The 27,939-nt window shown below is 36.9% G+C and overlaps 2 protein-coding genes across 4 annotated transcripts in view; one reads left to right on the forward strand and one right to left on the reverse strand.

Annotated features, from left to right (window-relative positions):
• Positions 1 to 27,939, reverse strand: part of LOC140168644 (vacuolar protein sorting-associated protein 8 homolog) — a 93,441-nt gene that overhangs the window by 37,407 nt on the left and 28,095 nt on the right.
• On the forward strand, positions 207 to 27,791 carry LOC140168643 (caprin-2-like). Of its 3 annotated transcripts, none has more exons than XM_072192053.1 (2): positions 207 to 820; positions 26,447 to 27,791. In XM_072192053.1, exons 1-2 carry the CDS (start codon positions 814 to 816, stop codon positions 27,061 to 27,063), a joined length of 624 nt encoding a protein of 207 aa, XP_072048154.1. In that variant the 5' UTR covers positions 207 to 813; the 3' UTR covers positions 27,064 to 27,791. The 3 variants fall into 3 exon arrangements, with proteins under 3 accessions (XP_072048154.1, XP_072048152.1, XP_072048153.1); XM_072192051.1 differs by lacking the exon at positions 26,447 to 27,791 and adding an exon at positions 9,035 to 9,808 and having other exon boundaries at positions 221 to 820; XM_072192052.1 differs by lacking the exon at positions 207 to 820 and adding an exon at positions 23,630 to 23,788.

Consider the following 27,939-nt stretch of genomic DNA (forward strand, 5'->3'; position numbering starts at 1 on the left):
ACCGAAACATAGTGAATGAACTATTGCAACATACAAAGTTTGCCAAACAGAAATGGTCTAGTGCCTTCATTATCTGTGAACCTGGCAACACACCAAACTTGCGTAGTCTTGTCGTAATGTGTTCAGTCACGTGTTGACAGCACATAAAGAACCAAATATAGGTCAAAAAATGTTTGAAAACATACCCAAATAAGGAAGTCAATATTCTGACAGTTGCAACTCTATTTGCGTCATACACTTAATAACAAAGGCTGTTTTGGTTTATGCCAATTTTCAACAATCACTTTACGTCACGCTTTTAGCTGAAAACAGATATTACGCACGAACTGAGCTACAAAACAGATACTACGCACAAACTGAACAATCAAAAAGTTGTATATATTTGGGAGCCAACCAACCTCTATGTCAGTTTGGTCTGTTGCTTTGCTCTGCTTGCATGGATCTGTTTAACTTAGTGCCTAAGATACACCGACAGTAAACTCTAAAAGTTTAGAGAGTTAACTACACCAAGTTACAATTTGTATCAGCGTGATCTCCACGTGAACTTGGAAGTCTATTCTCAGATCTTAGAAACTGAACTGCAGCTTGAATTTCACTTTAATATTGTATGATATTTGTATCTGGATACTCATAATAATACTGTTAAGTGGAAGAAGACAGTTTACTTATTAATTGTCAGTGTTTCATATTATACCAACTTGGATAACCACCCAATTCTGCAAGACTGAATATCACCACTAGCTGAGTGGAGAAAATCATCAAATCAACCATCTTCAGTCCAGTCTTCTGTTTTAGTATCAACAGCCAACAACAATGAAAGGTAAGTTTTTCTGTATGCTCAAAGAGCTATACTGTCAGAAATCATATTTTATATTTTATAGAAACACACTTTTATTATAATAAAACAATTTGTATATGTGACACGATCTGGTCCACGGGGCCGAAGGCAGCAAATTTGAAACTGAGATAAAGGTAAAAATATGGAGTAAAAAAACGAAGAAAAAAAAATACATAAGAAAATAGACATCAAAAAATTTCATAACTTTAGAACCAAGTATGGTAGACATTTGGTGTTTTCAGTAAATTTCAGCCTAGTGTATGTATAATGTATAATCTTTTATTTACAATCTTCCTAAAGGCATCATGAAACTTATGTTGAATGCTTTTCTTGACACCCTTCCCACCAAAAACAAGCTGATTTGCTGGGGAAAAAAGTACCAAAATACCAAATGTACCAAATACCTTGTGGTAATCACAAGACCCTCCATCATGGCCTTAACCACTGTAAAATCATGCTTGATCAAGGTCGGTATACTTGGCATCATAACTCTGTTCTCCGCATAATCATGGACACTCTCAAAGATATCAGTGACCAGTCCTGGAAATTCTACTGTGACTTAGATGGTGCCACTATAAAACTCGCTGGTACCACAATCCCTCCTGATATTCTTCCCACACAGCAAAGACCAGATCTGGTTCTCGTTAATAAAAGCTCTAAATCCATCATCATTATTGAGCTCAGCATTCCTTTCGAGCAGAACATCCACAAAACCCATGACTTCAAACAATATAAAGGATAATGGGCGGTACAAACATAACAACACAAAATTTCTCATCATTTTTTTTACAATTCTCCCCTTTTTTCTGTCACCGTGAGTAACAAAAATAGTCTATTGTTAAGCCAATTTTTATCACTAACTCCTTCCGCTCTCACCGACGGCCTTACATGAACCAACGCCCATGACGAAGCGCCCCCACAGACTACGCCACTGCCTGAGTTCCATTTTCCCTTTAGTTTAAAAAAACAAAAACCAATGAAACAGGTCTTTGATAAATGTTTAAAATCGCTCAGTCAACATGCAATTCTATGTTCCTACTCAATTTTTTACTCCAAATATGACCATGACTGGTCGATTTAAATCAAAATGCCGTCTTTTAGACCATACACTCATCTAATCTAGGTTCCAGAGTAAAATAAGTACAGCTTGATTGTACGCAGTGCGATAATACTCATACCATATTCGTTCCAATAAGCGCCCATGCCCCAATAAACACCCACCCAGGGTATTTTCAATTTGCTAAGGGGTACCAATAATGTTGAAGTGACAGAAGTCGATAAAGTGAAATAGCTGCAAGTCCTGCGTAAACTTGCAATACATTTTCTGCATCAGAAAAGCTACTAGAACATCTCAGGACCCATTAATAACATCAGAAATTTGTCTCTAATAAACACCCCTTACAAAAAAATTAGGTCAACGAGGTAAAAAATAAGCGCCCACCCAAAATGACTTTGTTCAGCGCCCTGGGGGCTTATATTGGAATGAATACGGTACATAATATTATGAGGCCAGCACTAATAAGGAAGAAGATGACTTGAAGTGATATATCACTTGAGGTGGCAAGTTACATGAGCATATCCATGTCTGTTAAGGAGAATACACAAGAAACTGTTGATTCTTGGATACGAACCCACAAGGTGAGTGGACTCGTGCAGAATTAACAGTTTCAAGGATATTCGCTGACTTAAACCATTGATTTATACTAATAATAGGCCTAGTATTACTCTCTAAAACTATGGATTCTTACAAACAATCTACAAATGTTAGGATTGAGTAAAAATGTGTCTCACACAAATTGAATAAACATGGATTTGTAAAATCCTTCAAGTGATTAGACATTCAATATTGTTTATACCCACTTTTAATGTTGCTGAATAGATTCATCAGTTTTGTTTAGTAAATAAACACCTTGGATTTTTGTTTGAGAAAACCAAGTGAATTTTTACTCCTTATAATATTACATATATTATAATATATGTAATCCTACACATCAGGGGACTTCATCAGGTATGACTGATATGATCATTTGATCCACCTTAAGTTCGTGGCAAACAATTTGAGTGGCTTCTGGTGTTCCTTAGTCTCTTTTGCAGACATCAGTAGTGGATCGTAATCACAATTTGAGAAGTATGGGCTCTCCTCTCTGTTTAGGGTCTTGGTGCCATGTCTCCTTATTTCCATTGCTCCCTGAATTTCTCTACACCCTTTGTCATGCTCCCACCCAAGATTCTTCCCAGTCTATAACATGGTTAGCCTGTGCAACATGATCTAAGATGGCTGATTTTGGAGCTGATGTGGTTCTCAGTAACAATGAAGTATCATAAAATACTCTTTGCTGCTGTCTAAAGAACAACTAATCGCGAAATATAGATATCTAATAAGTGGAAAAATCCTATAGCTAACTATACATGCTATAAGTTCGAGAAAAACGACAAACTGAAATATAATAGCAGCTATGTGCTCCCGAAGTTGAGTACTTAATAAAACCAATGTACTACTATTTCGACCACTGGAGGAGATTCTTAGATTACGCTTAATGTGCACATCTTTCCCAAAACGGGATTTTTTTATTTCGACCTAACAGTGATATCATCAGCCACCTTGTCAAAGCTCTCTGAATTCAATGCACAATCAGTAGTTCTTCTTGGCGACTTCAATGTCCACCACAAGGAATGGCTTGGCAGCCATACAACAGATGCTGCTGGACGTTGCATACTTGAGATGTGTAGTACTCTAGGACTAACACAATTTGTCAAATAATCTACCGAGACCAGATTCTTGACTTGGTCATCGCTGATTTTGATGCCACCTGCACAGTACATACAAGACTAGGTACTTCAGACCACGGTCCAGTTCATTTTAAACTGAATGTTCCGCTGTATAGAGATAAAAGCGCAAAATGTGGCAGCACGACAAGGATATGTATAGTGGGGAATGAGAGGTTTTATTGCATCCGAGACTGGTCTCTTGCACTCCTATCTGATGAAACAGAAGAAGCTTGCAGCAACATCATCACTATCATCAGTGATACAATGGAGATTTTCATACCAGCAAAGCTTGTTTTCAAGAAGACTGGAGGTATGGTATGGTTTGATGACCACTGCAAATGAGCAGCAACTAAGAAGCACCGCTTATTCAGGAAGCTAAAAAAGAACGACACCGAGGAAAACAAGGATAAGTTTACAAAAGCTAGAAAGGAATATAATCGTGTAGAGAAGGTAGCCAGAAGGAGCTATAACAACAAGTTGAGCAGATGGCAGCCTCAGCAGCAAGAAAAGGTGGAACACTTTTAACACCCTGGCTGGTAAGTCCAATCGAGTTGATATACCAGTGCTGAAGAATGGACGTCAAGTCTACACTACATTAAAAGACAAAGCTCAAAAATTCTGCACCTTTTGCCGCTAAATGTCAGCTTGCATGTGCAGAAGAATCTGCTCCTGAAGTTCAGCATTTAGCAATGTGCTCAATGGAAAAGATAGCCTTCAAAGTCAAAGATGTTAGGAAGCTTCTTAGCAATCTGCAAGCCGATAAAGCTACTGGTCCTGATCAAATCCCTACAAGTGTCTTGAAGGAGTGCAGCGCAGAACTTGCAAGACCACTAAGCCTGCTGTTTAAGCTGTGCTTCTCCAAGCCAATGGAAGACTGCACCTGTCATCCCTATTCATAAGAGAGATTCAAAGTAAATGTACCGCTCCATCTCTCTGCTCTGCATCATCAGCAAGGTCATGGATGCTGTTGTTCAGAATCAACTTCAGAAGTACCTCCTTGGAAACCAAGTGATTTCAGACAGACAGTTTGGATTTAGGCCACACCACAGCACAGCTGACATCCTCACCATTCTGACTCAAAGGTGGTCCAACTCCCTGGACAGAGGCAACGAGGTGCGCCCGATTGCCCTGGACATCAAAGGAGCATTTGACATGGTCTGGCATAATGGCCTTTGCTCGAAACTCATGGCAAAAGGAATATCAGGCAAGCTACTCACCTGGATTAGGAGCTATCTGACAGATAGTTTCATCAAAGTTGTCTTATCTGGCCAGACATCAAGTACTTCCTCCATCAATGCAGCAGTTCCCCAGGGGTCAATAGTGGGTACACTTTTGTTTTCTGTCTTCATTGATGACCTGGGTGATGAGTGTGAAAACCAGCTATACCTCTACACAGATGATTCTACCTTGTTTTGTGAGATTACATCTTGAGACAACCCCAAAGTCGTCACTGCTAGCCTACACAGACACCTAGAGAAAATGAGGATCTGGGCAGACAGATGGAAGGTGACCTTCGAGCCATCGAAATGTAAGGCAATGACAATATCAAGAAAGAGGAATCCAACCAAGCTAGATCTTCTGTTTGGTACTCACCAAACTGGCTGAGGAGGATCTGGAGATCCTGGGGGTCACAGTTGACAACAAGCAGACCTGGACAAAGCACATTATATATCTCATTCAGAGCAGGACAGTAGCTGGGCGCTCTGAGGAGAGTTGCAAATAAACTTTATGTGAGAGGCAGAAAATTTTTTACAAGGCTTCAGTTTGCAGTGTGATGAAATACGCCTCACTGTCTTGGATGAGTGCCAGCACCACCACTCTAGGATTACTAGACTCTATCCATAGGTCAAAGACATCAAGTGGCTGCAGCAATAGTCCTCTACAAGATGCACACGTACACCAGCTTGTGCCCACAAGATCCGAAGGCACTGTTACCAAAGCCATTTGTAGTCAGAAGAGCTACCAGCTCCAGCTTGTCCATGCCTTGCCATGCTCTCACAGTACCAGTTTCAAGAACCATATCTACTGGCAGGACCTTCATCCACACTGTAGTTTATGTTTGGAATAGCCTACCAGATGGACTAGTCGGAGATGTAACTGACAACTGTGCACCTTCTTCCAAGAGCAGATTGCATAAGCATCTTACCGTATTTCGTCAAATAGTCGCCCCCCTCAAATAAACGCCCCCACCACTTTTTTCAACCAAGATGTTTCAAAAATGCCAATATTTCCATGCTATCTTGTGTAGTAAGCTTACCAACTTGCCCACATGGTCGAAAATAGCGTCAATAATTGGCAAAAATCTGGATTGAAACCTGGAAGTGAACCAGAAGTCAGTGTTTCTAGTTCATAGTTCGTCATTTTAGAGTGAATTTTAAGTTTACCTAATGATTTTAACGGGAATTATCGTTCTAAAATTGACCCTGAATAAACGCCCCCCATTGGGAAAATGTAATGCCCCCGGGGGCGTTTATTTGACGAAATACGGTATTTCATGCGGCTGATGCTTTACTGATGAACCCCTTCACTCTTGTTGTCCCTAAGCTGCTGTGAACCACTGATTGGCCCATGTGGTTGTTTTTTATAGTGCCTAGGAGCCTATGTAAGTTCTTGACTTGTGTCACTCTTCAAGTTCAAGGCAGAAGAGGGCATACAGCCTGGTTGGGTGACAAGACTCATTACAAATTCCAGTACTGTGAGGATTGGAAAGTGGTGGGATGAAGATAAACACCATATGTGACATGATCAAGGGGAATGAGTCACATGTCGGCCCTGGTCGAAAATGAGTTTTACACATGTTTCTAAAGAGGACATTTAGAGCTTTCAGAAAGTGAAAACCCCATGTTGATACGCCTTTTCTTTGTGAAGTTACATGAATTTATCGGTTGCTGAAAACAATATAAAACAAAAGAATGTTAATACTTTCCTTGCCGATATCTCAAAATCAATATTAGCGACATCCGACTTATTTCCCTTGATCGTGTCACATATTATATTCCCGCCAGAAATAGTGACCATATCAAGGCCACCAGACATTACCATCCACTAACCTAATGAGAAGATAGTTCTAGTTCTAGTCGAATACTACTCAACACCTTATTAGGGCCAGATGAGAAGTATGTTGGTGTGCACTGTCAGGGAATAAATAAAGATTGGGAAGCGTCACTTTATATAAAAAGTAATACAACTATGGAGGCCGCCATTACCTTGCCATCGCGTAGGCCTGGAACACTACCGCGATTTCTACCGGCTGCATCGTGCCCGTGCTCCGCGTTGTAGTATTGAAAATAACCCCTAAAATCGCGGCTTGCTGCATCCACGGTTAGACTTTTTCAAGCCTGCTACAGTGCATTTTTTTCAAATGTTGAACAGCTTTTTTAATACTTTTAATTATATTTTTTAACGCATCCATGAACCTAATTTATCAAATACATTAAATCAACCAACAATCCCGCTATCCGGGCCAAGATTTATAAAAGAAAAATACTGATTCAGTCACAAAAATTAACCTAAATTTCGCGCATACACGTAAGCCTTGGCAATAGTCTATTCAGATATCGTTGTCAAGCTCCAGGTGATTGACCTCCAATGATTGACAGTTGGGAACGCGAACTGTACGCGATGCTGAACGCGTAGTCAAGGTAGCCGGGGTGCTAAAACCTCAAATGGCGACCTCCATGCGTGTACCGGGGGTGCTAAAGTGGAATCAAAACAACAGCGGGAATCGTGTGTTAAATCTACATAGAAAAAAAAGGAGGGATCAGCGAAATTTACTGTCAGCCCTCTGGCACTGTGTGAAGCGATGTTATGCTGATTGTGGAGTATTGTAGTACTTTCATTGTGTTTAGGAAATAAGAATGTACCCAGCAGCCTTTGGTTCTGATTGGGCGTTGGTATGCTGTGGTGATGCTTGGGTTAACCGGCTGTAGAAACGTTCCTTCCATGATGGCAGCCTATCCATTGGTGATCTTGTGCATCATAGTTATTCTTGCTACTTTCCTCCTCTGTTCTATTGTATCCCAACCCAATGTTGAGATCATGCTGCTTGCTGCTGTAATCATTACATTCACAAAGCATGCTGCTCTTCTTTGAACAGACTCAACTTGCTTTTTTTGCTCCAAAACGTGAGTGTCTCAAACAACAGAGGAGTATTCTAGTAACGGTCTGACCAAAGTAGTGTATGCGGTGGCCTCCAGATCTTGAGGGCATGAAACAAGATTTCTTCTTATGAAACCCAAGGACCTGTCGGCTTTTGCTGTGATGTTGTTAATATGTTGGCCCACTTATTATTATTGGTGATCTCTACCAGGTCTTTACCCCAAGGTAGGTATGGCTTTTTGATTCTTGCAGTGTGTATTCTGTTATGGGTTTCTTTTTGTGGGTGATTCTTACCGAGAACACTTCTCGGCATTGAATGACATCTGCCAAGTGTGTTGCGTCAAGGGTTGGAGATCTTGTTGTAACTTCACTGTGTCAGAGGTGGATGCTATATTACGGTAGACAACACAGTTGTCTGCAAAAAGAATTATATTTTGTCTGGTAGATCATAGATATATTAAAAACAGTAAAGGACCTACCACTGTCCCTTGCGGGACTCCAGATTTTACTTTCACCCAGTCCGAGTACTCACCATCTAAGACCACACACTGTTTTTGATAAATATATAGATGTTACCAGTGATGCCATAGTTTTGGAGTTTAGTAAAAGTCTGTTATGTGGAACACAATCGAATATTTTACTAAAATCCATTATTATGAGATCTGTTTGCTGTTTGTTTTGAAGAGATAGGGCAAGATTATGTTGCTTATCTGTCAATATGTGTTGGGTTTCAAGATGAGTCATAATGTGCAAGTGTAAGATGTGTTCAAATTTCTTTGAGATGATGGATGGATGGATGGATGTGTTGGCAAGAAACCAATCATTTGGCAGAGAGGCTGAATCCAGAGATTTCTGAAATAAAACAGCTATACGCTGGACCAATTTTGTCAGCGGTAATTTTCAAGATCTTAGCCAGGATGTTATCAGGTCCCGAGGCCTTGTTTTCTTTCTGTTTCATTTCTTTCTGTTTCTTTAACAGCTTGACTATACCTACTGTGGTAAAGTTGATTTGAGGAATGTGGTGATATGCGGCATTGTGCGCTGTCAACAAGGGATCAAGAAGGCAATCTTTGGTGACTATATTCAGAAACAAGACTGCCCCCACTTCTTAGAGTAGAAATTCCAGTATTGTCTTTTTTTCATTTTGTTTATAAAGCTCCAGAGAGGCATTATCATTGAGCTGACTGTACCAGTAGAAGACACAAGTAAACTACAGAAGAAAAAAAATCCCCATAACATATTGTGTATCTAATCTTTGAGGATTATATGGACTGTCATAACTAACTAACTAACTAATTACGTTATTTTGTTCTTTGTTTTTCCCTTCAGGACTACCAACATTTCTGCTCTTTGTCCTTGCAGCTTGTAGTAACCAAACCATGGCAAGTAAAAGCCCAGCAATACCAAGTGACATTGGGCCACGCGGTGAAAAGGGGGACATCGGAAGTCCCGGCTTGAAAGGTGAGAGTGGAATTGCTGGACCAGTAGGACCCCCTGGAGGACCTGGAGTTTCTGGACCAAGGGGCGAAAAGGGGGATACTGGAGTTGGTTTAAAAGGAGAAAGAGGAATACCAGCATCCCCTGGTATACCAGGGGTTAAAGGTCAAAAAGGAATCGCTGGGCAGAGAGGATATAGCGGTACACCTGGTTTCAAAGGTCAAAAAGGTGAAATGGGACAGAGTCGTCTGTCAGCATTTTCAGCAGCAAGAAGTACCAGCTTCACACCATCCTCATCTGGTATAGCTTTGCCATTTGACCGAGTTCACACCAATGTTGGTGGTGATTTTGTTGCATCATCTGGCCGATTTACCTGTGATGTTCCTGGTATCTATCTGTTTACATACAGTATTGGGGCTTACACATCTGATCCTGGCATTAAACTGATGAAGAATGCAGTGGTCATCAATAGCGTATATAAAGCTGATGAAGATATCAAAGACATGGTCAGTAATACAGCTGTTTTGCAGCTTGCTGCTGGCGATGTAGTGTGGTTGAAGTGTTCCGTATCAGGGCGTCAAATTTATAGTGATACCAGTCTTAAAACTACATTTTCAGGTGTAATTTTACATGAGATTTAATTGAAGTAATACAGGGTGTCTCAATGGGGCGATACACATTAACAATAAAAGTGTGCTAAGTTGCAGTTTAGAATGGAAGAAGTAAATGAAGTAAACTCGCAGTTTACTTCATTTACTTCTTCCATTCTAAACTGCAACTTAGCACACTTTTATTGTTAATGTGTATCGCCCCATTGGAATGGTCCAAAACGAGTCTATTTGTAGTTTCCCAATTATCTCAGTGACGCGTGAACAGATTTTAATGATTTTTGCACCATTTTAAAGAAGACACTTCACATTTTTTGAACCGTTAATAAAGTTTTTATTTTACTGCCAATATTTTAAGTTATGTCCACCAATCTACAGGGCTTATTTTTATTGAGACACCCAGTACATATCAGAGTCATTCAAACCATGATATGCCATCATGTATGGATAAAAAATAGCATTGCATCAAAAATTAGAATGTAATCATAACATTCACTAATACAATGTACATATCAGATTCAATAAAACCATGCCTTCATGGATGGATAGATAAAGTTGCATTGTGTCCAATGAGAATGTAATCATATGGTAATGGGAAAAATCATGTTCATATCAGAGTCAATTACCCCATGCTATCATGGATAGATAAAGTTGTATTGTGTCAAATGAGAATGTATTCATCATAATGGTTATGGGAAAAATAATAACATTCACTAATACAATATGCATCAGAGTCAATCAAACCCAGTGGGGTACTCAGTACAAATGACCATACGGGGACGTGCCATAAACATGGGGAGCATTTTCGGCCTTTTGATATATCAATGACCCCTTTTTCTAGGCCAATTTTGGTATATATGGATGTGTCCTTTTTTTGAAAAATTTTCTAATTTTTTTACCGAAAATTGTAAATTTTAGTATATTGATGGGTCCAAATTTCTTGAAAAATTGGTATAATGATGGGTCCACTTTCAAATTCTCAGCAGCACACCCCTACCCAAACCAAACTTGAGTAACCACCCCCCCCCGGATTTAAATAAACCATGCCATCATGGATGGATGAAGTTGCATTGTATATCAAATGAGAATGTATTCATCATAATGGTTATGGGAAAAATAATAACATTCACTAATACAATATGCATCAGAGTCAATCAAACCCAGTGGGGTACTCAGTACAAATGACCATACGGGGACGTGCCATAAACATGGGGAGCATTTTCGGCCTTTTGATATATCAATGACCCCTTTTTCTAGGCCAATTTTGGTATATATGGATGTGTCCTTTTTTGAAAAATTTTCTAATTTTTTTACCGAAAATTGTAAATTTTAGTATATTGATGGGTCCAAATTTCTTGAAAAATTGGTATAATGATGGGTCCACTTTCAAATTCTCAGCAGCACACCCCTACCCAAACCAAACTTGAGTACCCCCGGATTTAAATAAACCATGCCATCATGGATGGATGAAGTTGCATTGTATATCAAATGAGAATGTAATCATATAGTGATGGGGAATATCATCACATTCGCTAATTATGTGTTGATTGCATTAAATAATAGCAACATTTAATTGGCCTATAAGAGTATTTAAGGCAGCTGTGTACTCTCAGACATGCATGTAGGAAAAGTGCCATAACTTTGTAATTATTCACGCAAGACATATAAAAGTATACATTTTTATGAAGGCAAGACATCAATAAATCTTAATATAAATACAGATTTGGGGTAAAACAACAATTATGAAGAAAATCACAAAAAGTGAGTTTTTGGCAATATTTGTTAGGTACATCATAACAAAAAACACTCTTTCCAAAATATTTTATTTTGTTTTTAGCTCAATCTTGAGGCTCCATTCCAAAAACGTTTTTTTTATTTTTTGATATTGGCCTTATTTTTGAGATATTGACCATATAAGGCATCAAATTGAACTTTTAAAATTCACAAGCGCTTATTTGCAAAAAATGATGCCTAAAATCGGAAAGAGACCAAAATATAAAAAAATGAGAAAACCGTTTCTTGAGTCGATCATGCTTTTTACGATGATCATATTTGCTTACCTATAGATGCTGTATTTATTGAGTTATTGTGTACCTAAATCGTCATTTTACCGAAAAAATGAACATTGAAATAATGGCAGTTGAAGTTTAAAGTGGTCACATTTTGCACTTTCATCGAATCTCGAAGGAGAATGCGGCAGTTTTTATTTTTCTACCTTACATTACATGAACATCGGGTAAATCCACGGCCCCTTGAGAAGTTTGAGCGAAATCCATTCATAACTTGATATTTAAATCGGGGAAAGAACTTGAAAACCCCACATTTTATCAGCTAAAACGGAGCCATTTGACCACTAGGTTTTTGTGCTTCTGTGGTGTTTCCATAAGATGCGCCGCGCATGCAGATAAGCGCCACGCATGCGTAGCGTATTTGTGCGTTAACAAATTGCGCGACACATAACGCGATGCGTTGTTGCTTGCGTGTACCCTGCTGGTACAACAAAGATTTTCTTTCCTTTTCAATTTCAAACACGAGTGGAATAGTGAAATAAAATCATTAAAATATTGCAGTTGGAGTTTACAAACCAGGATTTTCATTCCTTGTATGTATAAAAAACATAACAAAGTACAAATATATCAAAAAAACTCAATTTTGCAAAAGAAACAATGTCTAGAGTACACAGCCGCATTAAGGGGTAGGTCACCCACCTTTGCACATATTTTTTTGTGGGAACTGCTGAGAGCACATCAGACATATCAAATTGAATTTTGAATACGAGGAATGTCCTTCTGATATCAAATAATATTGATTTTTGAAATTTATGATGAAATAAAAATTTTAGGGCAAATTATTAAAAATTGAAATTTTTGAAATTTTTGACATTTTACAGTCCTCAAAGTAAACTTTATCAATCTTAATGATATGTTCTTAAAGTTTACATTGTTGGGATGAAAAGCCAACCATCAGTTGACAATTTTGACCTTTCATATTGAAGATATAGATATTTTTCCCCCAGAAGACCTAATTTTTATAATCATTTGCCATTAAACCTTCTTTCTATGTTAAAATTTTGTGAAAATAATTACTAGTTCTGAAGCCAAAGGTGTATTTATAACAGCTGTGTTACTTTTTTGTGCAGACTTTATATTGTCTCGGTACACTTTTTTAAGATTCTGATGTTGTTTAAAAAAATGTGATGTGGTTACATTAAAAAAACAATTAAACTATAATTTTAGTAATCACACAAGCCAAAAAAAAATGTTATGTTGCCCTCTGCAGCCAGTCCAAATTTTGAAAAAAAGTTTATATTGTACAAATGAATACCAACTGTAAAATTGACAAGGCCAGGCCAGTAGATTTTCAGACCTAAATATTGTAAATGGTGGTGGTGTTTGTAAATGGGTGGTAGTAAACTTGTATCAAAATGACAATATATATCTGAAATTCAATAATAAAAACATAAATTGTGTAGCCCTAAATGACAGGATCTTTGGCAAACAACCATTAAGCCTACAGGCGCATACAGGTTGTTCAATATAAATGAAATAATTTAAACTACTATATGTACATGTACCTATAGATGTCTTTCACAAGCCCTCCCCCCCCCCCTAAAAAAAGGTTGTGTTGCCCTCTGCAACCAGTTCAAATTTTGGAAATTGGCAAATGAATGTTGCTGTACAAAATGAGTACCGACCCTAACTTAACTTAAAGCCATATTATAACATTTGCTGAGGAGGACGCCCTCACTGATTTTTTTTAATTAATTTTTTTACACGATTATATTGTACTTTATTAAACCAATATACCCTGAAAAAATCAAGAGTCTAGGTGCTGTAGTTTTGTCAAAATCCGAGATTTTGAATAAAACGCCTGAATCAGCGCTTTTATTATTACGATGGAATTATTAGTCGACGCGATACACGATGTTCATAACACACAGTACGCATTAACGGCGTAACGACGGTGATCTACACAACAAAGGGCCGTACCATAACATGACCGAAGGAGTGGTACGTATTGGCGACATATGCGCTGGTAGTAAATTCCAATTTTCTTTGCTCTGCCGTAGTTGTTCGGCTCAAAAATAAAAGGGGATATATCTGACAGTAAAAACTAACATTTTATGGCAAAGAAATGCTAATCTATTTTGTATGAAAATGTTATAATATGGCTTTAATTTAATGGACAACAAGGGCCTGTAGATTTTCATATCTAAATATTGTTAATGGTGGTGGTATTTGTAAATGATGGTAATAAAACAATGCTGTTAAAACAGTGAATTTTTCACATATATCTAAAGTTATACAAACAAAACAGAAGTACTGCATAGTCATGAATGTCAGAACATTTTGTAAAACAACCATCTTCATGGGTGGGTACATCTAACTAAGTTGTGGGCATTATTTTGTATTAATATTGTAGATAAAGATTTTAAGCCATAATGTACAATTTTATGTCAAAACTTTCAATAATCAGCCAAATTTGTTGTCTTTGTAGGAAAACAGAATAATTTTGAATTAATGTCTTACCTAACATTAAACCTCACCCCCCCCCCCCTCACATTTAAGCAGCCAAGATAGTAAGTCAGTTTTCTTTTATCTCTACAGATTTGAAATTGACCTTTTTCTATACAACAGCTTTAATACATAATTTGAAACAGTACTGCAATATCAATGGCTCAGGGCAACACTGCCTAATCTCCATTGTTGGCAAAAATTATATTTTGGTATCAACATTTTCAGAATGAAATTCTCTTTCCAGTAACACAAATCCTCACCTCCATAACACATCTTTTCAAAGATGCACAAAAGGGTTGGAATGAAATAAGTATGGTATTACAAATGATCCTCTTTCCCCCGATCAATGTTGAATCCTGACATTTTGTGCACTCAGTTGTACCCAACATTGATTGGTGGGGCAGGGGGAGGTATTGGGGGTGAGGGTAATGTTTAGACTTGACATTAAAGAAAGGGCCATTTCATCGCTCTAAAATAACTCAAATATGGCCATTACAAGGTGCACATTCTATTTTTTATTCCAACCTATTTTGTCTAGCATTGTAGTGTAACATCAGGCAGATATGACCATTTCTTCAATCGCCCTGTTTCTCAAAAGGCTCAAAATGGAGGTCAGGCAGTGCTGCACTTAGTCTTCAATATACAAAATGAACTAAAGTTATTTTTGTCTCAATATTCAATGCTGTATATATGCCGAAAAAGGTGACCTTTTAAATGAAGTTTCTTACACATTACAACAGTTTGAGACCTATTTCTTTGAACTTTCTTCACTGAACCACTACATCTTGTCATGTTAAATTGAACATAAATCTTGGTATAGATTGCGAAATTATATGTGTAATTAATACCTACAAACTAGAAAGAATGAACAGTTTACCAACCCAAAGTGTTACAATTAAACAAGACAACAAATAAATACAAATCCCGACCGGCACACAACCCAACTTGAAAAAAAAAGCAAGGGAATGTGCCAGCTTGGGAATTGAACCCACGACCTTCCGATCTCTAGACGGACACCTTATCCATTAGGCTACCAGCTCCCACTGATAAACGGTGGTTAAAACTGGGTTCGTTTCCCCAGTCTTAATTTATTTGTTGTCTTGTTTAAGATACAGGGATTTGTATTTATTTGTTGTCTTGTTTAAAATTGTAACACTTTGGGTTGGTAAACTGTTCATTCTTTCTTATTTAATATATTCAGTTTCCTCTCGTAGCGAGCAATCGTTCCACATTGTGTTTAGTTGTTCTTGTGCAGGATGCGTATCCCCATTACCTACTTTACTTATAATTATACTGGGGAAACGATTAAGCATCAGTAATGATCTCCTTCACTTGTGTACTTGCGTAATATTCGTTTGTGTGTATTGTATACCTCGAATGCCAACATTAGACCCAGTTTTAACCACCATTTATCAGTGGGAGCTGGTAGCCTAATGGATAAGGCGTCCGTCTAGAGATCGGAAGGTCATGGGTTCGAATACCATGCCGGCACATTCCCTTGCTTTTTTTCAAGTTGGGTTGTGTGCCGGTCGGGATTTGTATTTATTTGTTGTCTTGTTTAATTGTAACACTTTGGGTTGGTAAACTGTTCATTCTTTCTTATTTAATATATTCAGTTTTCTCTTGTAGCGAGCAATCGTTCCCCATTGTGTTTAGTTGTTCTTGTGCAGGATGCGTATCCCCATTACCTACTTTACCTACAAACTAGTTTAAAAGGCAACATAGACACCTTTTAATCAACTTGTATAAAATGTGTCCTTTCTCAGTAACCAATTGCTGGTTATTACCACAAAAACAATGGTTGGTTAAAATAACGAATTGTACCCAATGGTGTTAAAAATTTGAAAAGCTAATTAAATTTAGCCAATGTTGGTTAAAATATTTACCAATGTTAGGTATAATGTTTAACCAATATGTGATGCGATCAAGCAAAATCAGTCGGAACTTGGAAATATCAAATTTTCGGTTTTTATAGGATAGTAACAAGCATTTACAAAGCTAGATTTTGCAGAAAACCCCATTGAAATTGATCAACCAGTTCCAAAGATATGAACAATTAAATAGGAGCATGTGTGACCGAGTGGATACGGCGCCGCTCATAATCCATAGGTTATGAAGTTCGAACCCCACCTGTGTCAGCGTGTTGTGTCCTTGGGCAAGGCACTTTATCCTCATTGCCTCACGGGGTTGGGTAATGGTGGGGTCAAACACTTTGCTAATGTCCAGGCAGAAAACACAAGCTTCTTCCCCGGGCTTCTTCTCTGTTCAGATGCTGGGATACATAAGTGAGGGCATCAGATATTGATTGGCCAACTCTGAAACCAAACTGCTGCTTGAAAATCAGCTTCTGATTGTTCAGATGCTTCCACATAGCCTCATTGATCAACCTCTCCATGAGAGTACAGGGAGGAGGGAGATGGGCCGATAGTTGCTCGGAGAGTGTTTGTCCCCTTTTTGGAAACATGGGATCACATCAGCAACTTTCTATTGCACTGGTATGTGTCCATTGTTGAAACAGTCCTGGAAGAGCTGTGCTAAAGGAGTGGCCAGTTCTCAGAACAAGAGCAGGAATGCCACAAACTGGTCCACATGCTTTGTTGATATCCAGTTTGTTTAGCTGTTTTCTTACTGGAGCATTTGTTGGTCATCCTCAAAGGACGGTGAGGGGATTACTTGCTTAAAATTTAGCGGTTGTTGTGTGTATGCTGAAGAGTGGATTATAATGATTCTACTTCCACTCAGATTATTATATTGCTTTTCAACTTGCAAATACTGGGAAAACTGTCCTACAATTTCAAACCAAAGCAAATCTGACAAATTTAATAAATAATTTTACTAAACTTGTTAAACAATAAAATATTTTCAATTTGCAAATATCAACTTTTGTGAATCTGGGCTCTGTGTAAAATTGGCAAAACTTTAATAGTAACCAAACACAACATGGTATACAAAAGCCAGCAAATTATATATTCAATAGTTGAAAATGCTAAAATTGGTAAACTATTGCCATGTTATACCAGAGCTTCTTATACATAGATATGGCATATTCATTACGTCAAGAACATTACAAAGAAGTTGATGACGTTCTGGTTCATCAACCTTAACATAGGGAATGAACTTTTGCAGCATACAAAGTTTGCCAGACAGAAATGATCTTGTGACTTTGTTATCCAAGAACCTGGCAACACACCAAACTTGTGTAGTATTGTCGTAATGTGTTCAGTCACGTCTTGACAGCCCATAAAGGACCAACTGTGGGTCATAAAAATGTTTCAAAAGATGCTGAAATAAGGAAGTACAAATCCATTTGCGTCATATAATTCACAGCATGGGCCATTTTGGTTTATACATCACACATTTAGGTGAAAATCGATGCACAAACTGAACTATCAAAAACTTTTTTCAAAACATGCTCAAATAAGGAAGTCAATATTCAGAGAGTTACTATATGTCTCTATTTGGGTCATATACTTCACAACAAAGGTTGTTTTGGTTTATGCCACTTCAACAATCACTACGTCAAACCTGTTGAATTTGACAGCACCGGTCCCAAAATATGCCCAAATAAGGAGGTCAATATTCTTGTACAACTTTATTTGCGTCATATAATTCACAACAAAGGCTGTTCTGGTGTATTCCACTTATTCAACAATAACTTTCGTCATACCTTTAGAACTACAGACCCCACAGCAACTATCACTGTTTATACCTCCACTGCCACTATCAATGTACAAGGAACTAATCACAATGCCTGGACAGAATCCATTCTACCAGAAATTGAAGAGAGAATGGATGAGGATGAACATCAACCAAAAGGTGACCTCAGTGATCATGATGATAGTGAAATTCACTTTCTCATGACATCTACCCCGGACACAAGCTTAATACATGCATGCCCATCATCATCAACTGGATCACAAACAACTCCAATGACAACACAATCTACTGGAACCCAGCATGGTGAAAGTTTGAACTGTTTTGCCAACCTACAGAAACAACTGGAAAACAAGACAAAATCAAATCAAGACCTGAAACTGCACAACAATGAACTGAAATCTGAACTCAAGGAAATAAGGGAATTACACACTCAGTTAGCCAAGTCTTTTAATGAACTTTGCACGAGAAACACAGTGCTACAAGCCCAAAATGACAGTCTACTGGCTAAATGTGCCCTGGAAACATCTGCTACCAACACCTCTCAGCCTAAACCTATGCCAGTGCCAGCACCTGTATCATGTATGCAGCACAGTTCACCAACTCAACTTCCAACTAGGACTAGCCACCCGCAATCAAGACCCACTTGTATGTCAACCAACCCTGCAACCAACTCTGTCCCACTTCGTAACTCTTTTAGCGTTTTGAATGTTGAGGACACTCCCCCACAAATGGACATGCCTGCTGCACCGAGTGCCCCACACATATCACTTTTGACCCCCTCTAAACCCCCGCAAAGGAGTCAGCGTACACCAAGAAGGGAATCCAACCCAGTACCAGCTCCAGCTCCAGCTCCACAACCTGATCCTGAGATCATCATATTTAGTAACTCTATGTGTGCCAGAATTAGTGAGCCTCGTTTTTACAGAGGTAAAACAACAAGGGTAATCGCATAAAAGGAGGAGCAAACATTGCTGATGTTCAACGGTTAGTAACAGACTTTGATGGCAACGCAAGCAACGTGAAATGTGTAGTATTACAAGCTTGGACAAATAGTACTGCTAAAGAATCAATTGAGACATGTGAAAGACAAAGCAGAGCGCTTATTGAAACTACACTAGCAACATTTCAATCGGCACATATTATCATTTCTGGGACTCTTCCTCGCTTTTATCATGACAAAGGAAATAAAACATCTCAACAACTGAACAGAATCTTCTATAGAAATACCCAATCAAGCAGACGGGTATCGCTTTGTCGACAATCCGCCAACTTTCTTAGATGGAAAAATCCTAAGAGACGATCTGTATTGGGACAATGTACACCTGAACAATTATGGACTTAGTTTACTTGTTCGTAACCTTCGCATAGCTATTTCTACAAATGTTTTCCCTCACAAACAAGATATACAGGGAGTCAAGTAATAAGGTCTTTAAATATTGCTAATCATCTTGATGATGACCAAGGCATTATATGCCCCTATTGTTATGTGAAATGTATTGATTGTAATGACACTTGCTTTGTCAAAAGAAATTTCAAGGAGTTCACTTTTAATAAGGAATATGATATTGATCAAGATGACTCCTTTTCCAAAACTGTGCTTTCTAGAACTACAACATGTGACTATAGAAACAAGTATTGTAAGGAAAAAGATAAAGATACTGTAATTGTAAGCGTCGTTAATTCTGGTATCAATGAAAACATTGATTGTTCTACTTCACACTTAAATATTCATGTTAAAAATAACTTGCCTGTCTTTGATGAAAGCATACATAATGTTAATGATATTAATAATGACAATATAAATCATACCATAAATGATATTAGTGAAGCTTGTATGGGTATTGAAAGCAACAATAGTTTGAATATATCAAGAGAAAATTCAAACCAAATCAGTAAAGAAGAAATTAGTAGAGTCAAAAATGAAAATACGATTGTGAGAAATAATGTTCATGTTAACGTAAAGAATGACAATGATGTTGATCCTAATGATAATGATGACGAAGTGATCAATGAATTAACAAATAGCATCCACCTTTTAAATGAAAATAGTGCTGAAAATAGCAATGACAGTTATACTGATTATGTTTTAAATGATATTAGTGAAGTTTGTATGGGCATTGAAAGCAACAATAGTTTGAATATATATCAAGTGACAATTCAAACCAAATCAGTAAAGACAACAATAGTATAAATGATAATAATCACTTGAATAATTTTAATCCCTACAAAGTTCTTAATACACATGGAAAAAATATTGTTTTAGCAAACCTAAACATTTGCAGTCTTACTGGTAATATTGATGAGCTAAAACATATACTTAATGATAATCCCATTGATGTAATGGGACTTGGTGAAACTTTCTTAAATGAACATATATCAGATAACATTATAGATATTGATAATTATTTTTTTTATAGACATGATAGAGTACTAAATGGAAATTATGTTAATAATAGGCGTGGTGGTGTAGCTTTTTATGTAAACAAAAACTGTATTCACAAAGTAAGAGATGATTTAGTTTCAAATCAACTTGAACTGCTTACTATTGAACTAATGCCTCTTAAAAGGAAACCCATTATAGTTATATTATGGTATAGAGTGCCTGGGTCAGCTATTGATCTATTCAATCATCTTAATCATCTTCTTCAAGTAGTTGAGTCAGAAGGTAAAGATTATATACTTATGGGTGATCTAAATTGTGATCTATTAACAAGCACTCCTCATTGTTACACAAATAGACTCAAAGAAATTTGTAGTAATATGAACCTTGTACAATTAATTAAGGAACCAACCAGGATAACTAAGAATAGTAAAACACTCATTGATGTTATATATTGTACAAATCCTTCTAAGATATGTGATTCTGGAGTAATTCATGTTGGTTTAAGTGACCATTCAATATCATATGCAATATGGGGTAAAAAACACAGGATATGTAATGAACCAACAAATGAAAATAATGATGATAAAATGCATGCAGATAAACATAACTTCAGAACATCTCGTTCTTACAAGAAATTCAATGAAACTGACTTCTTAAATGATTTGTGTCAAACAAACTGGGATAGTGTATTTAATACTGGTAATGTTAACACTTCAGCTGAACTATTTGAAAAATTATTTCTTGAAGTAATTGACAGGCATGCACCTTTTAAAAAGCATAGAATTAAGTAAAAAGTGTTCTCCATGGATCACCGATGATGTGCTAAATATGATGCGTAAACGTGACAAACTTAAACAAATTGCTATTAAATCAAGTAATGATAACAAATGCTGGGAAAATTTCCGTAAAATTAGAAACGAAACTAACAAACTTATAAAAGATAAAAAGAAAGAGTTTCTTAAACAAGGTTTTGATGCACACAAGAATAATATAAAAAAAAGCTGGGAACATCTACGGCATATTGTTCCATCTAAAGGTAAAAATACAAAAATCTCTGTTATTAACTCTGAAAATGGCCTGGCACTAACTGAACCTAAGGATAAAGCAAATGAATTGAACAATTTTTTTTTGCCAATATAGGCCCTAAACTTGCAAGTAAGATTGCTAAAAATAACTTTTGTAATTATGAAGTCAATGAAAAGCAGCAAACTGATCAGTCACATTTTGAATTTGTAAATGTATCAAATGAATATGTATTCAATCAACTCAATAAGTTAGCAAATGATAAAGCTACTGGTTTAGATAACATTCCATCTCGACTACTGAAAATAGCATCACCAGTAATCACACCAATTGTAACTTATTTAATAAATAATTCTTTTTGCATCATGTACTTTTCCTACATGCTGGAAGCGTGCAAAGGTGATTCCTGTATTTAAAGCTGGTGATCCCAATGATCCTAGCAATTATAGACCTATCTCAATTCTAGTTGTTATCTCTAAAATTATTGAAAGGGCCGTGTTTGATCAACTGTACAAGTACTTAAATGTAAATTGTTTAATTAATATAAACCAATCTGGTTTCAGGCCATCTCACTCCACTTCTTCTTCTCTTATAAACATCACGGAGGACTGGTATAATGAAATTGATAAAGGTAATTTAATTGGATTATGTCTGCTGGATCTGAAGAAAGCGTTTGACACCGTAAGCCATAAGGGCTTCTTGAGTAAGCTTAAAATGTATAAAGTAGGTGAATATTGTATTAAGTGGTTTACTAGTTATCTTTCTGGTCGCACCCAATGTACATCTGTAAATGGGACTCTATCAGACTTTAAAGAAACTGTTTGTGGAATGCCCCAGGGCTCAATTGACGGACCACTTGCTTTTCTCATTTATATAAATGATTTACCAAATTATGTTTCTCATTGTAAAGTTAATATGTATGCAGATGATACTGTGTTGTACTATGCCTCTAACTCATCAAATGATATCACGGAATGTATTAATAATGATTTAAAAATTATAAATAATTGGTTACAAAGTAATAAACTTAGTCTGAATACTGATAAAACTGAATTTATGCTAATAGGATCTAGACAAAGACTCAATACAATTAAGAACAGTGTTAATGAATTATCTATCAACATAAATGGTGTAACTATAAAGAAAGTTAATAAATGTAAACATCTGGGTGTAATTATTGATGACACATTAACTTGGAATGAGCAAATCAATAATGTACGTGAAAAAAAGTCTAAAAGGTATGTTCATGCTCAAACAATGCAGGGCAAATAGTCTCCCTAAGGATATTTTATGTACTGTGTATAATGCTATTGTTCTGCCGCACTTAGATTATTGTAATGTTGTATGGGGAAATTGTGGTGTTACTGTTTCAAAGAAACTTCAAGTTATTCAAAACAGGGCTGCAAGAACTATCTGTGGTGCACAATGACACACCTAGCATAGATGTCCGTGCTGAACTTAATTGGAAACCATTAATTGACAGACAAAACTCAAATTGTTTAATTTTAACCTACAAAATCTTAAATCATCTTGCACCTCCTTATTTGAGGCATATTTTACACACCTAGCATAGATGTCCGTGCTGAACTTAATTGGAAACCATTAATTGACAGACAAAACTCAAATTGTTTAATTTTAACCTACAAAATCTTAAATCATCTTGCACCTCCTTATTTGAGGCATATTTTCAGTCACGTAAACAATACCTATAATTTTCGTCAAAGCCAAAGCAATGTAACTATTCCCCTGCCAAGAACAGAGTACAAAAAGCGCAGTCTGTCATATAGAGGTGCTGTAAGCTGGAATGAACTAGAAAATATTATCCAAAACTCTCCAACATTGTATACTTTCAAAATAATCTTAAACAATCATAAAGCCATGCCTGTAAGCATGGTATGTATGTAACCATAAGTATCATTTTGGCTTGACAATTAATAATTTTGAGTTTGTAATATGTTTAAGTCTAGATAATAAGCTTTTGTAATTATTTGTTATTTTGTACATTGTATGTTTGTTTATGCACGGCCCCAAGGAAGAACAACTTTTGTTGAATTGGGTTTTCCGTGTTGAAATAAAGTCTAATATTTAGCGGAAAATATAGATATTACGCACAAACTGAACTACCAAGTTGTATATATTTGGGAAACAACCAACCTCTATGTCAGTCTGGTCTGTTGCTCTAGGAGGTAATTCTGCTTCTTGCATTAAAAGGAGCTTGATTGTTTGAAACTCCATGGCTAACATACATTGACAGGAGAAGTTAATTATAATTTGTGAGCTTTAGAAGCCTTTTTTGTCAGATCTTTAGAGTCTCAACTGCAGCTTGAATTCCACTCAAATATATTTGAATCTGGATACTCATATAAATTATACAGAATAGTGTTACGAGGAAGAAGACTGTGCACTACACACCAGTACTTCATAACTGAACCAACTGCTGCTACAACAACAATGACAGGTAAGCATTTCTTTTAAGGTATTCCGGTTGAAATCCATACACCCCTATGGAAGACATGACCTTAATCTCCAACATAATAGAGGGGATGTAGATTTCAAATGGAGTCACCCATTCAGGTAACCCATTTGCAATTCACACTGGCTTTTAATCAAGCAAAGAACATTTTTCTGGCCTTAATTGTGTATATTTATATTATGTTTTATATCATGTGTATAATACTTCATAGGCCTAGTTGCTTCCCTTGGTTGAACATCAGTTGTTTAAGATGTATGTCCACACATGTTAAACCAAGTGGTTGTTAACAATCGTGTTAATCGTAATGGCTTGGGTAATTTGTTTTGTTGTTGCTATGGTTCAACCAACCACATATCATTTTGTGTTGTGGAAGGATAAAGAGGTGTATTAGGGTCATTTCATGTTTGGCTATCAACGACAGATCATGTGTGTATATAATAAAAAACCCATCCTCCACACCCAATAAATATTTTCCAAAAAAATTTCTCTATATTTTTATTTATAAAATCCATCATGAACAACTGGTTTTGGTCTTATTTTGAAGATAAACTATTAATTTAATGAAATAATAATAAACACAGTTGAACAAGTATATTAATTAATTACAACAGTTAATTAGTCAGGGGTGGGACCGGAAGCGGAGGAGTTCTGTGTAATTTCAATGGGAAGTTCAATTTATGCACTTTGTGCCTATTTAGTATTAGAAGTAAAAATGCATTTGCATAATATTAATCTTATTTTTTAACTTTCTATCTATAACTGCCTTAGAATAGTTATTCTTAATAAACATTAGTAATTAAAGGCCCATTCAGTGATTTGCTCATCCGGACGATCGTAAAAATCATCAAAATTCAGATTTTGGTATATATCTTTGAAATATCTATAAAATAAATCTGCCGGTATAATGGTGGAGTACATCCACATCAGTCTGACACAAACTCGAGACTGGTATCTGAGGCACCTGATGCACCCCCTACAGCAAATCCAGAAAATTCTGATTGTATGAGGAAGAATGCAGGGTTACTTTTATCAAATTTTATATATTAAGCCTATATATATTTTGTCTTTTAGTGAAATATCGTATTAATTTTAGTTTTTAGTCTATGTACATTAATGATTTGTATTCTTAAAACAACTTGTGTATGTCAGTAATATTTATTATCCACACGGACATGTGGAAGATCAATATTGTATTGAACATGTTTTTACCGTGTATAAATAAAGTTATTATTATTATTATTACTGTGCCCTCTCTGTGTGGTTACAACAACTGCACGATGATGCTTATCTTCAACTGCTGCCACTGCGAGTATTCCCTAAGATTGGGAAGATATAACTGGAGACATGACATGGTACTTCGAAAGATTGTACATCAACAAGTGTCAGCAATTCTTTGTGCAAGAGCTCCAGGGAATATTAGTTAAGTCAAAAACTTCAACTTGGTGACCACTCTCTGGCTAGTAAGGTTTGATGATTGATTCGACTTCTATGGACCATTTAGAAAAAAAAATAGCCTCCATGTCCCTCGCGAAAATCCCAGCATTTTTCGCTAGAGGCAAAAATCCAAAATGGCCGCCGCCACGATTTTGAAAATCTAAGTTTTGAACCAGACAATGATTCCGATTCTGACATTAGTTTGACATTATAGCATCATTTTCACCCAGAAATCCAAGATGGTGGCTAGCACCATCTTGAAAAATTTAGTTTTGAACCAGAGGGCCTAAAATCGTGTACAAAGACACTTTTTTTGGATAAGTCGACCACAAGGATTTCAAATTTGACATTACTTTGACATTACAACCTCATTTTTACCCAGAAATCCAAGATGGTGGCTGCCGGCGCCATCTTGAAAAAATAAGTTTTGAACCAGAGTACCTGAAATCGTGTACAAAAACACTTTTTCGGGTAAGTCGACCCCAAGAAATCCGAATCTGACATTAATTTGACGTTATAACATAATTTTTGCACAGAAATCCAAGATGGCCCCCATTTGGTAGAGCGTAAATGTGATTTTTGAATGAGAGCAGAAGCATTTAAGTGTGTCATTTCCGCCGTATCTAGGGTTCATGTCCCTTATATGGGGTTTAAACTGCCTTATCTTGGGTTTACATCCCTTATCTAGGGATAAGGCGCCTTATCTGTTGTTTAGACGGCCTTATCCTGAGTTTACGTTCCTTACCTGTGGCTAAGATGCCTTAACCTTAGCATATCGCAGTCTAAACCCAGATAAGGCATCCAACCCCCAGATAATGTGCCGTAACCCCAGATAGGGGACGTAGACCCCCGATAAAGCAGTCCAAACCCCAAATAAGGTGCCTTAACCCTAAATAAGGAACATAAATCCCTGATAAGGCATCTAAACCCCACATAAGGTGCCTTAACTCTAGATAAGGGTCGTAAACCTCAGATAAGGCATCTAAACCCAAGATAAGGCGCCTTAACCCCAGATAAGAGGCGTAAACTCAGATATGGCAGTCTAAACCCCAGATAAGGCGCTGTCTGGGGTTTACTTCTCTTATCTTTAAGGATTATGGCCTGTCCTTATCTAAGTTCTAACCCATGATAGTATCAGGAACCAGAGAGAAATGTTTTAACTAATTACATATTTTGATTCTTTTTTTTAAACTTTATTTTTCCCTCCAGGACTACCAACATTTCTGCTCTATGTTCTTGCAGCTTTAACATGTAGTAACCAAACCATGGCAAGTAAAAGTCCAGCAATACCAGGTGATATTGGGCCACGCGGTGAAAAGGGGGACATCGGGGATCCCGGCTTGAAAGGAGAGAGAGGAATTGCTGGACCAGTAGGACCCCCTGGAGGACCTGGTGTCAAAGGTCAAAAAGGTGAAATATCACAGAGTCGTCTGTCAGCATTTTCAGCTGTAAGAAGTACCATCTTCACACCATCCTCAGCTGGTCAAGCTTTGCCTTTTGAGCAAGTTCACACCAATGTTGGAGATGATTTTCAGGAAGGATCAGGACAGTTTACCTGTGACATTCCTGGTATCTATCTGTTTACATACAATATTGGGTTTAGGACATCTAATCCTGCCATTCAACTGATGAAGAATCAAGTACTCATCAATAGTGTGTATAGAGATACTGATGACAATCGCCGTGATATAGTCAGTAATACAGCTGTGTTGCAGCTTGCTACTGGTGATGTAGTGTGGTTGAAGTGTCGGGATTCAGACAGACAAATTCATAGTGATACCCATATGTATACCACATTTTCAGGTGTAATTTTGCATGAGATTTAATTCAAGCAATGCATAATCTGAATCAATTAAACTATGCCATCATGGATAGATGAAGTTGCATTGTATCCAATGAGAATGTAGTCATGGTATAAATGGGAAAAATAATAACACTATTAAATACAATGTGTATAAATATTATATCAGAGTCAATTAAACTATGCCATCATGGATGGATAAAATTGTGTTGTATCCAATGATAATGTAATCATGGTAATGGGAATAATTATAACATTCACTAATACAATATGTTAGTATGTTGATTGCATAGCATGTAAATATATAGCATCAGTTAATTGGCCTAATTTTAAGTGTATTTAATGCTATAACAATATTATGGGACACAGTCATGCAAAATGAATCAAATGTCAAACTAATTTGTTTTTTTTAACAAGACATGTTTGTTTGATTGTATCAGATATTGTCCTTTATAATTTTGAGAGATTCTTCATACATTTTTTAAATGCATACCGTATTTCGTCAAATAGTCGCCCCCCCCTCAAATAAACGCCCCCCACCACTTTTTTTCAACCAAGATGTTTCAAAATGCCGATATTTCCATGCCATCTATATATGTAGTAAGCTTACCAAGTTCCCCACATGGTCAATAATAGCGTCAATAATTGGCGAAAATTTGGATTGGAAACCCGGAAGTGAGCCAGAAGTCAGTGTTTCTAGTTCATATTTCATCATTTTAGCGCTTTTTATCGTTCTAAAATTGACCTTGAATAAACGCCGGGCGCCCGGGGCGTTTATTTGACAAAATACGGTATTCAAAACCTTTGCAGCAGCTAATCAGGAATCATTTTATAAAGATATCACATGCGGTAACAAAAACACCACAACCAATCACACACTGGCACCAGTGTGTGCGTTTGC

This window comes from Amphiura filiformis, chromosome 13 (genome assembly GCF_039555335.1).
Source record: "Amphiura filiformis chromosome 13, Afil_fr2py, whole genome shotgun sequence".
Classification (NCBI taxonomy): Eukaryota; Metazoa; Echinodermata; class Ophiuroidea; order Amphilepidida; family Amphiuridae; genus Amphiura; species Amphiura filiformis.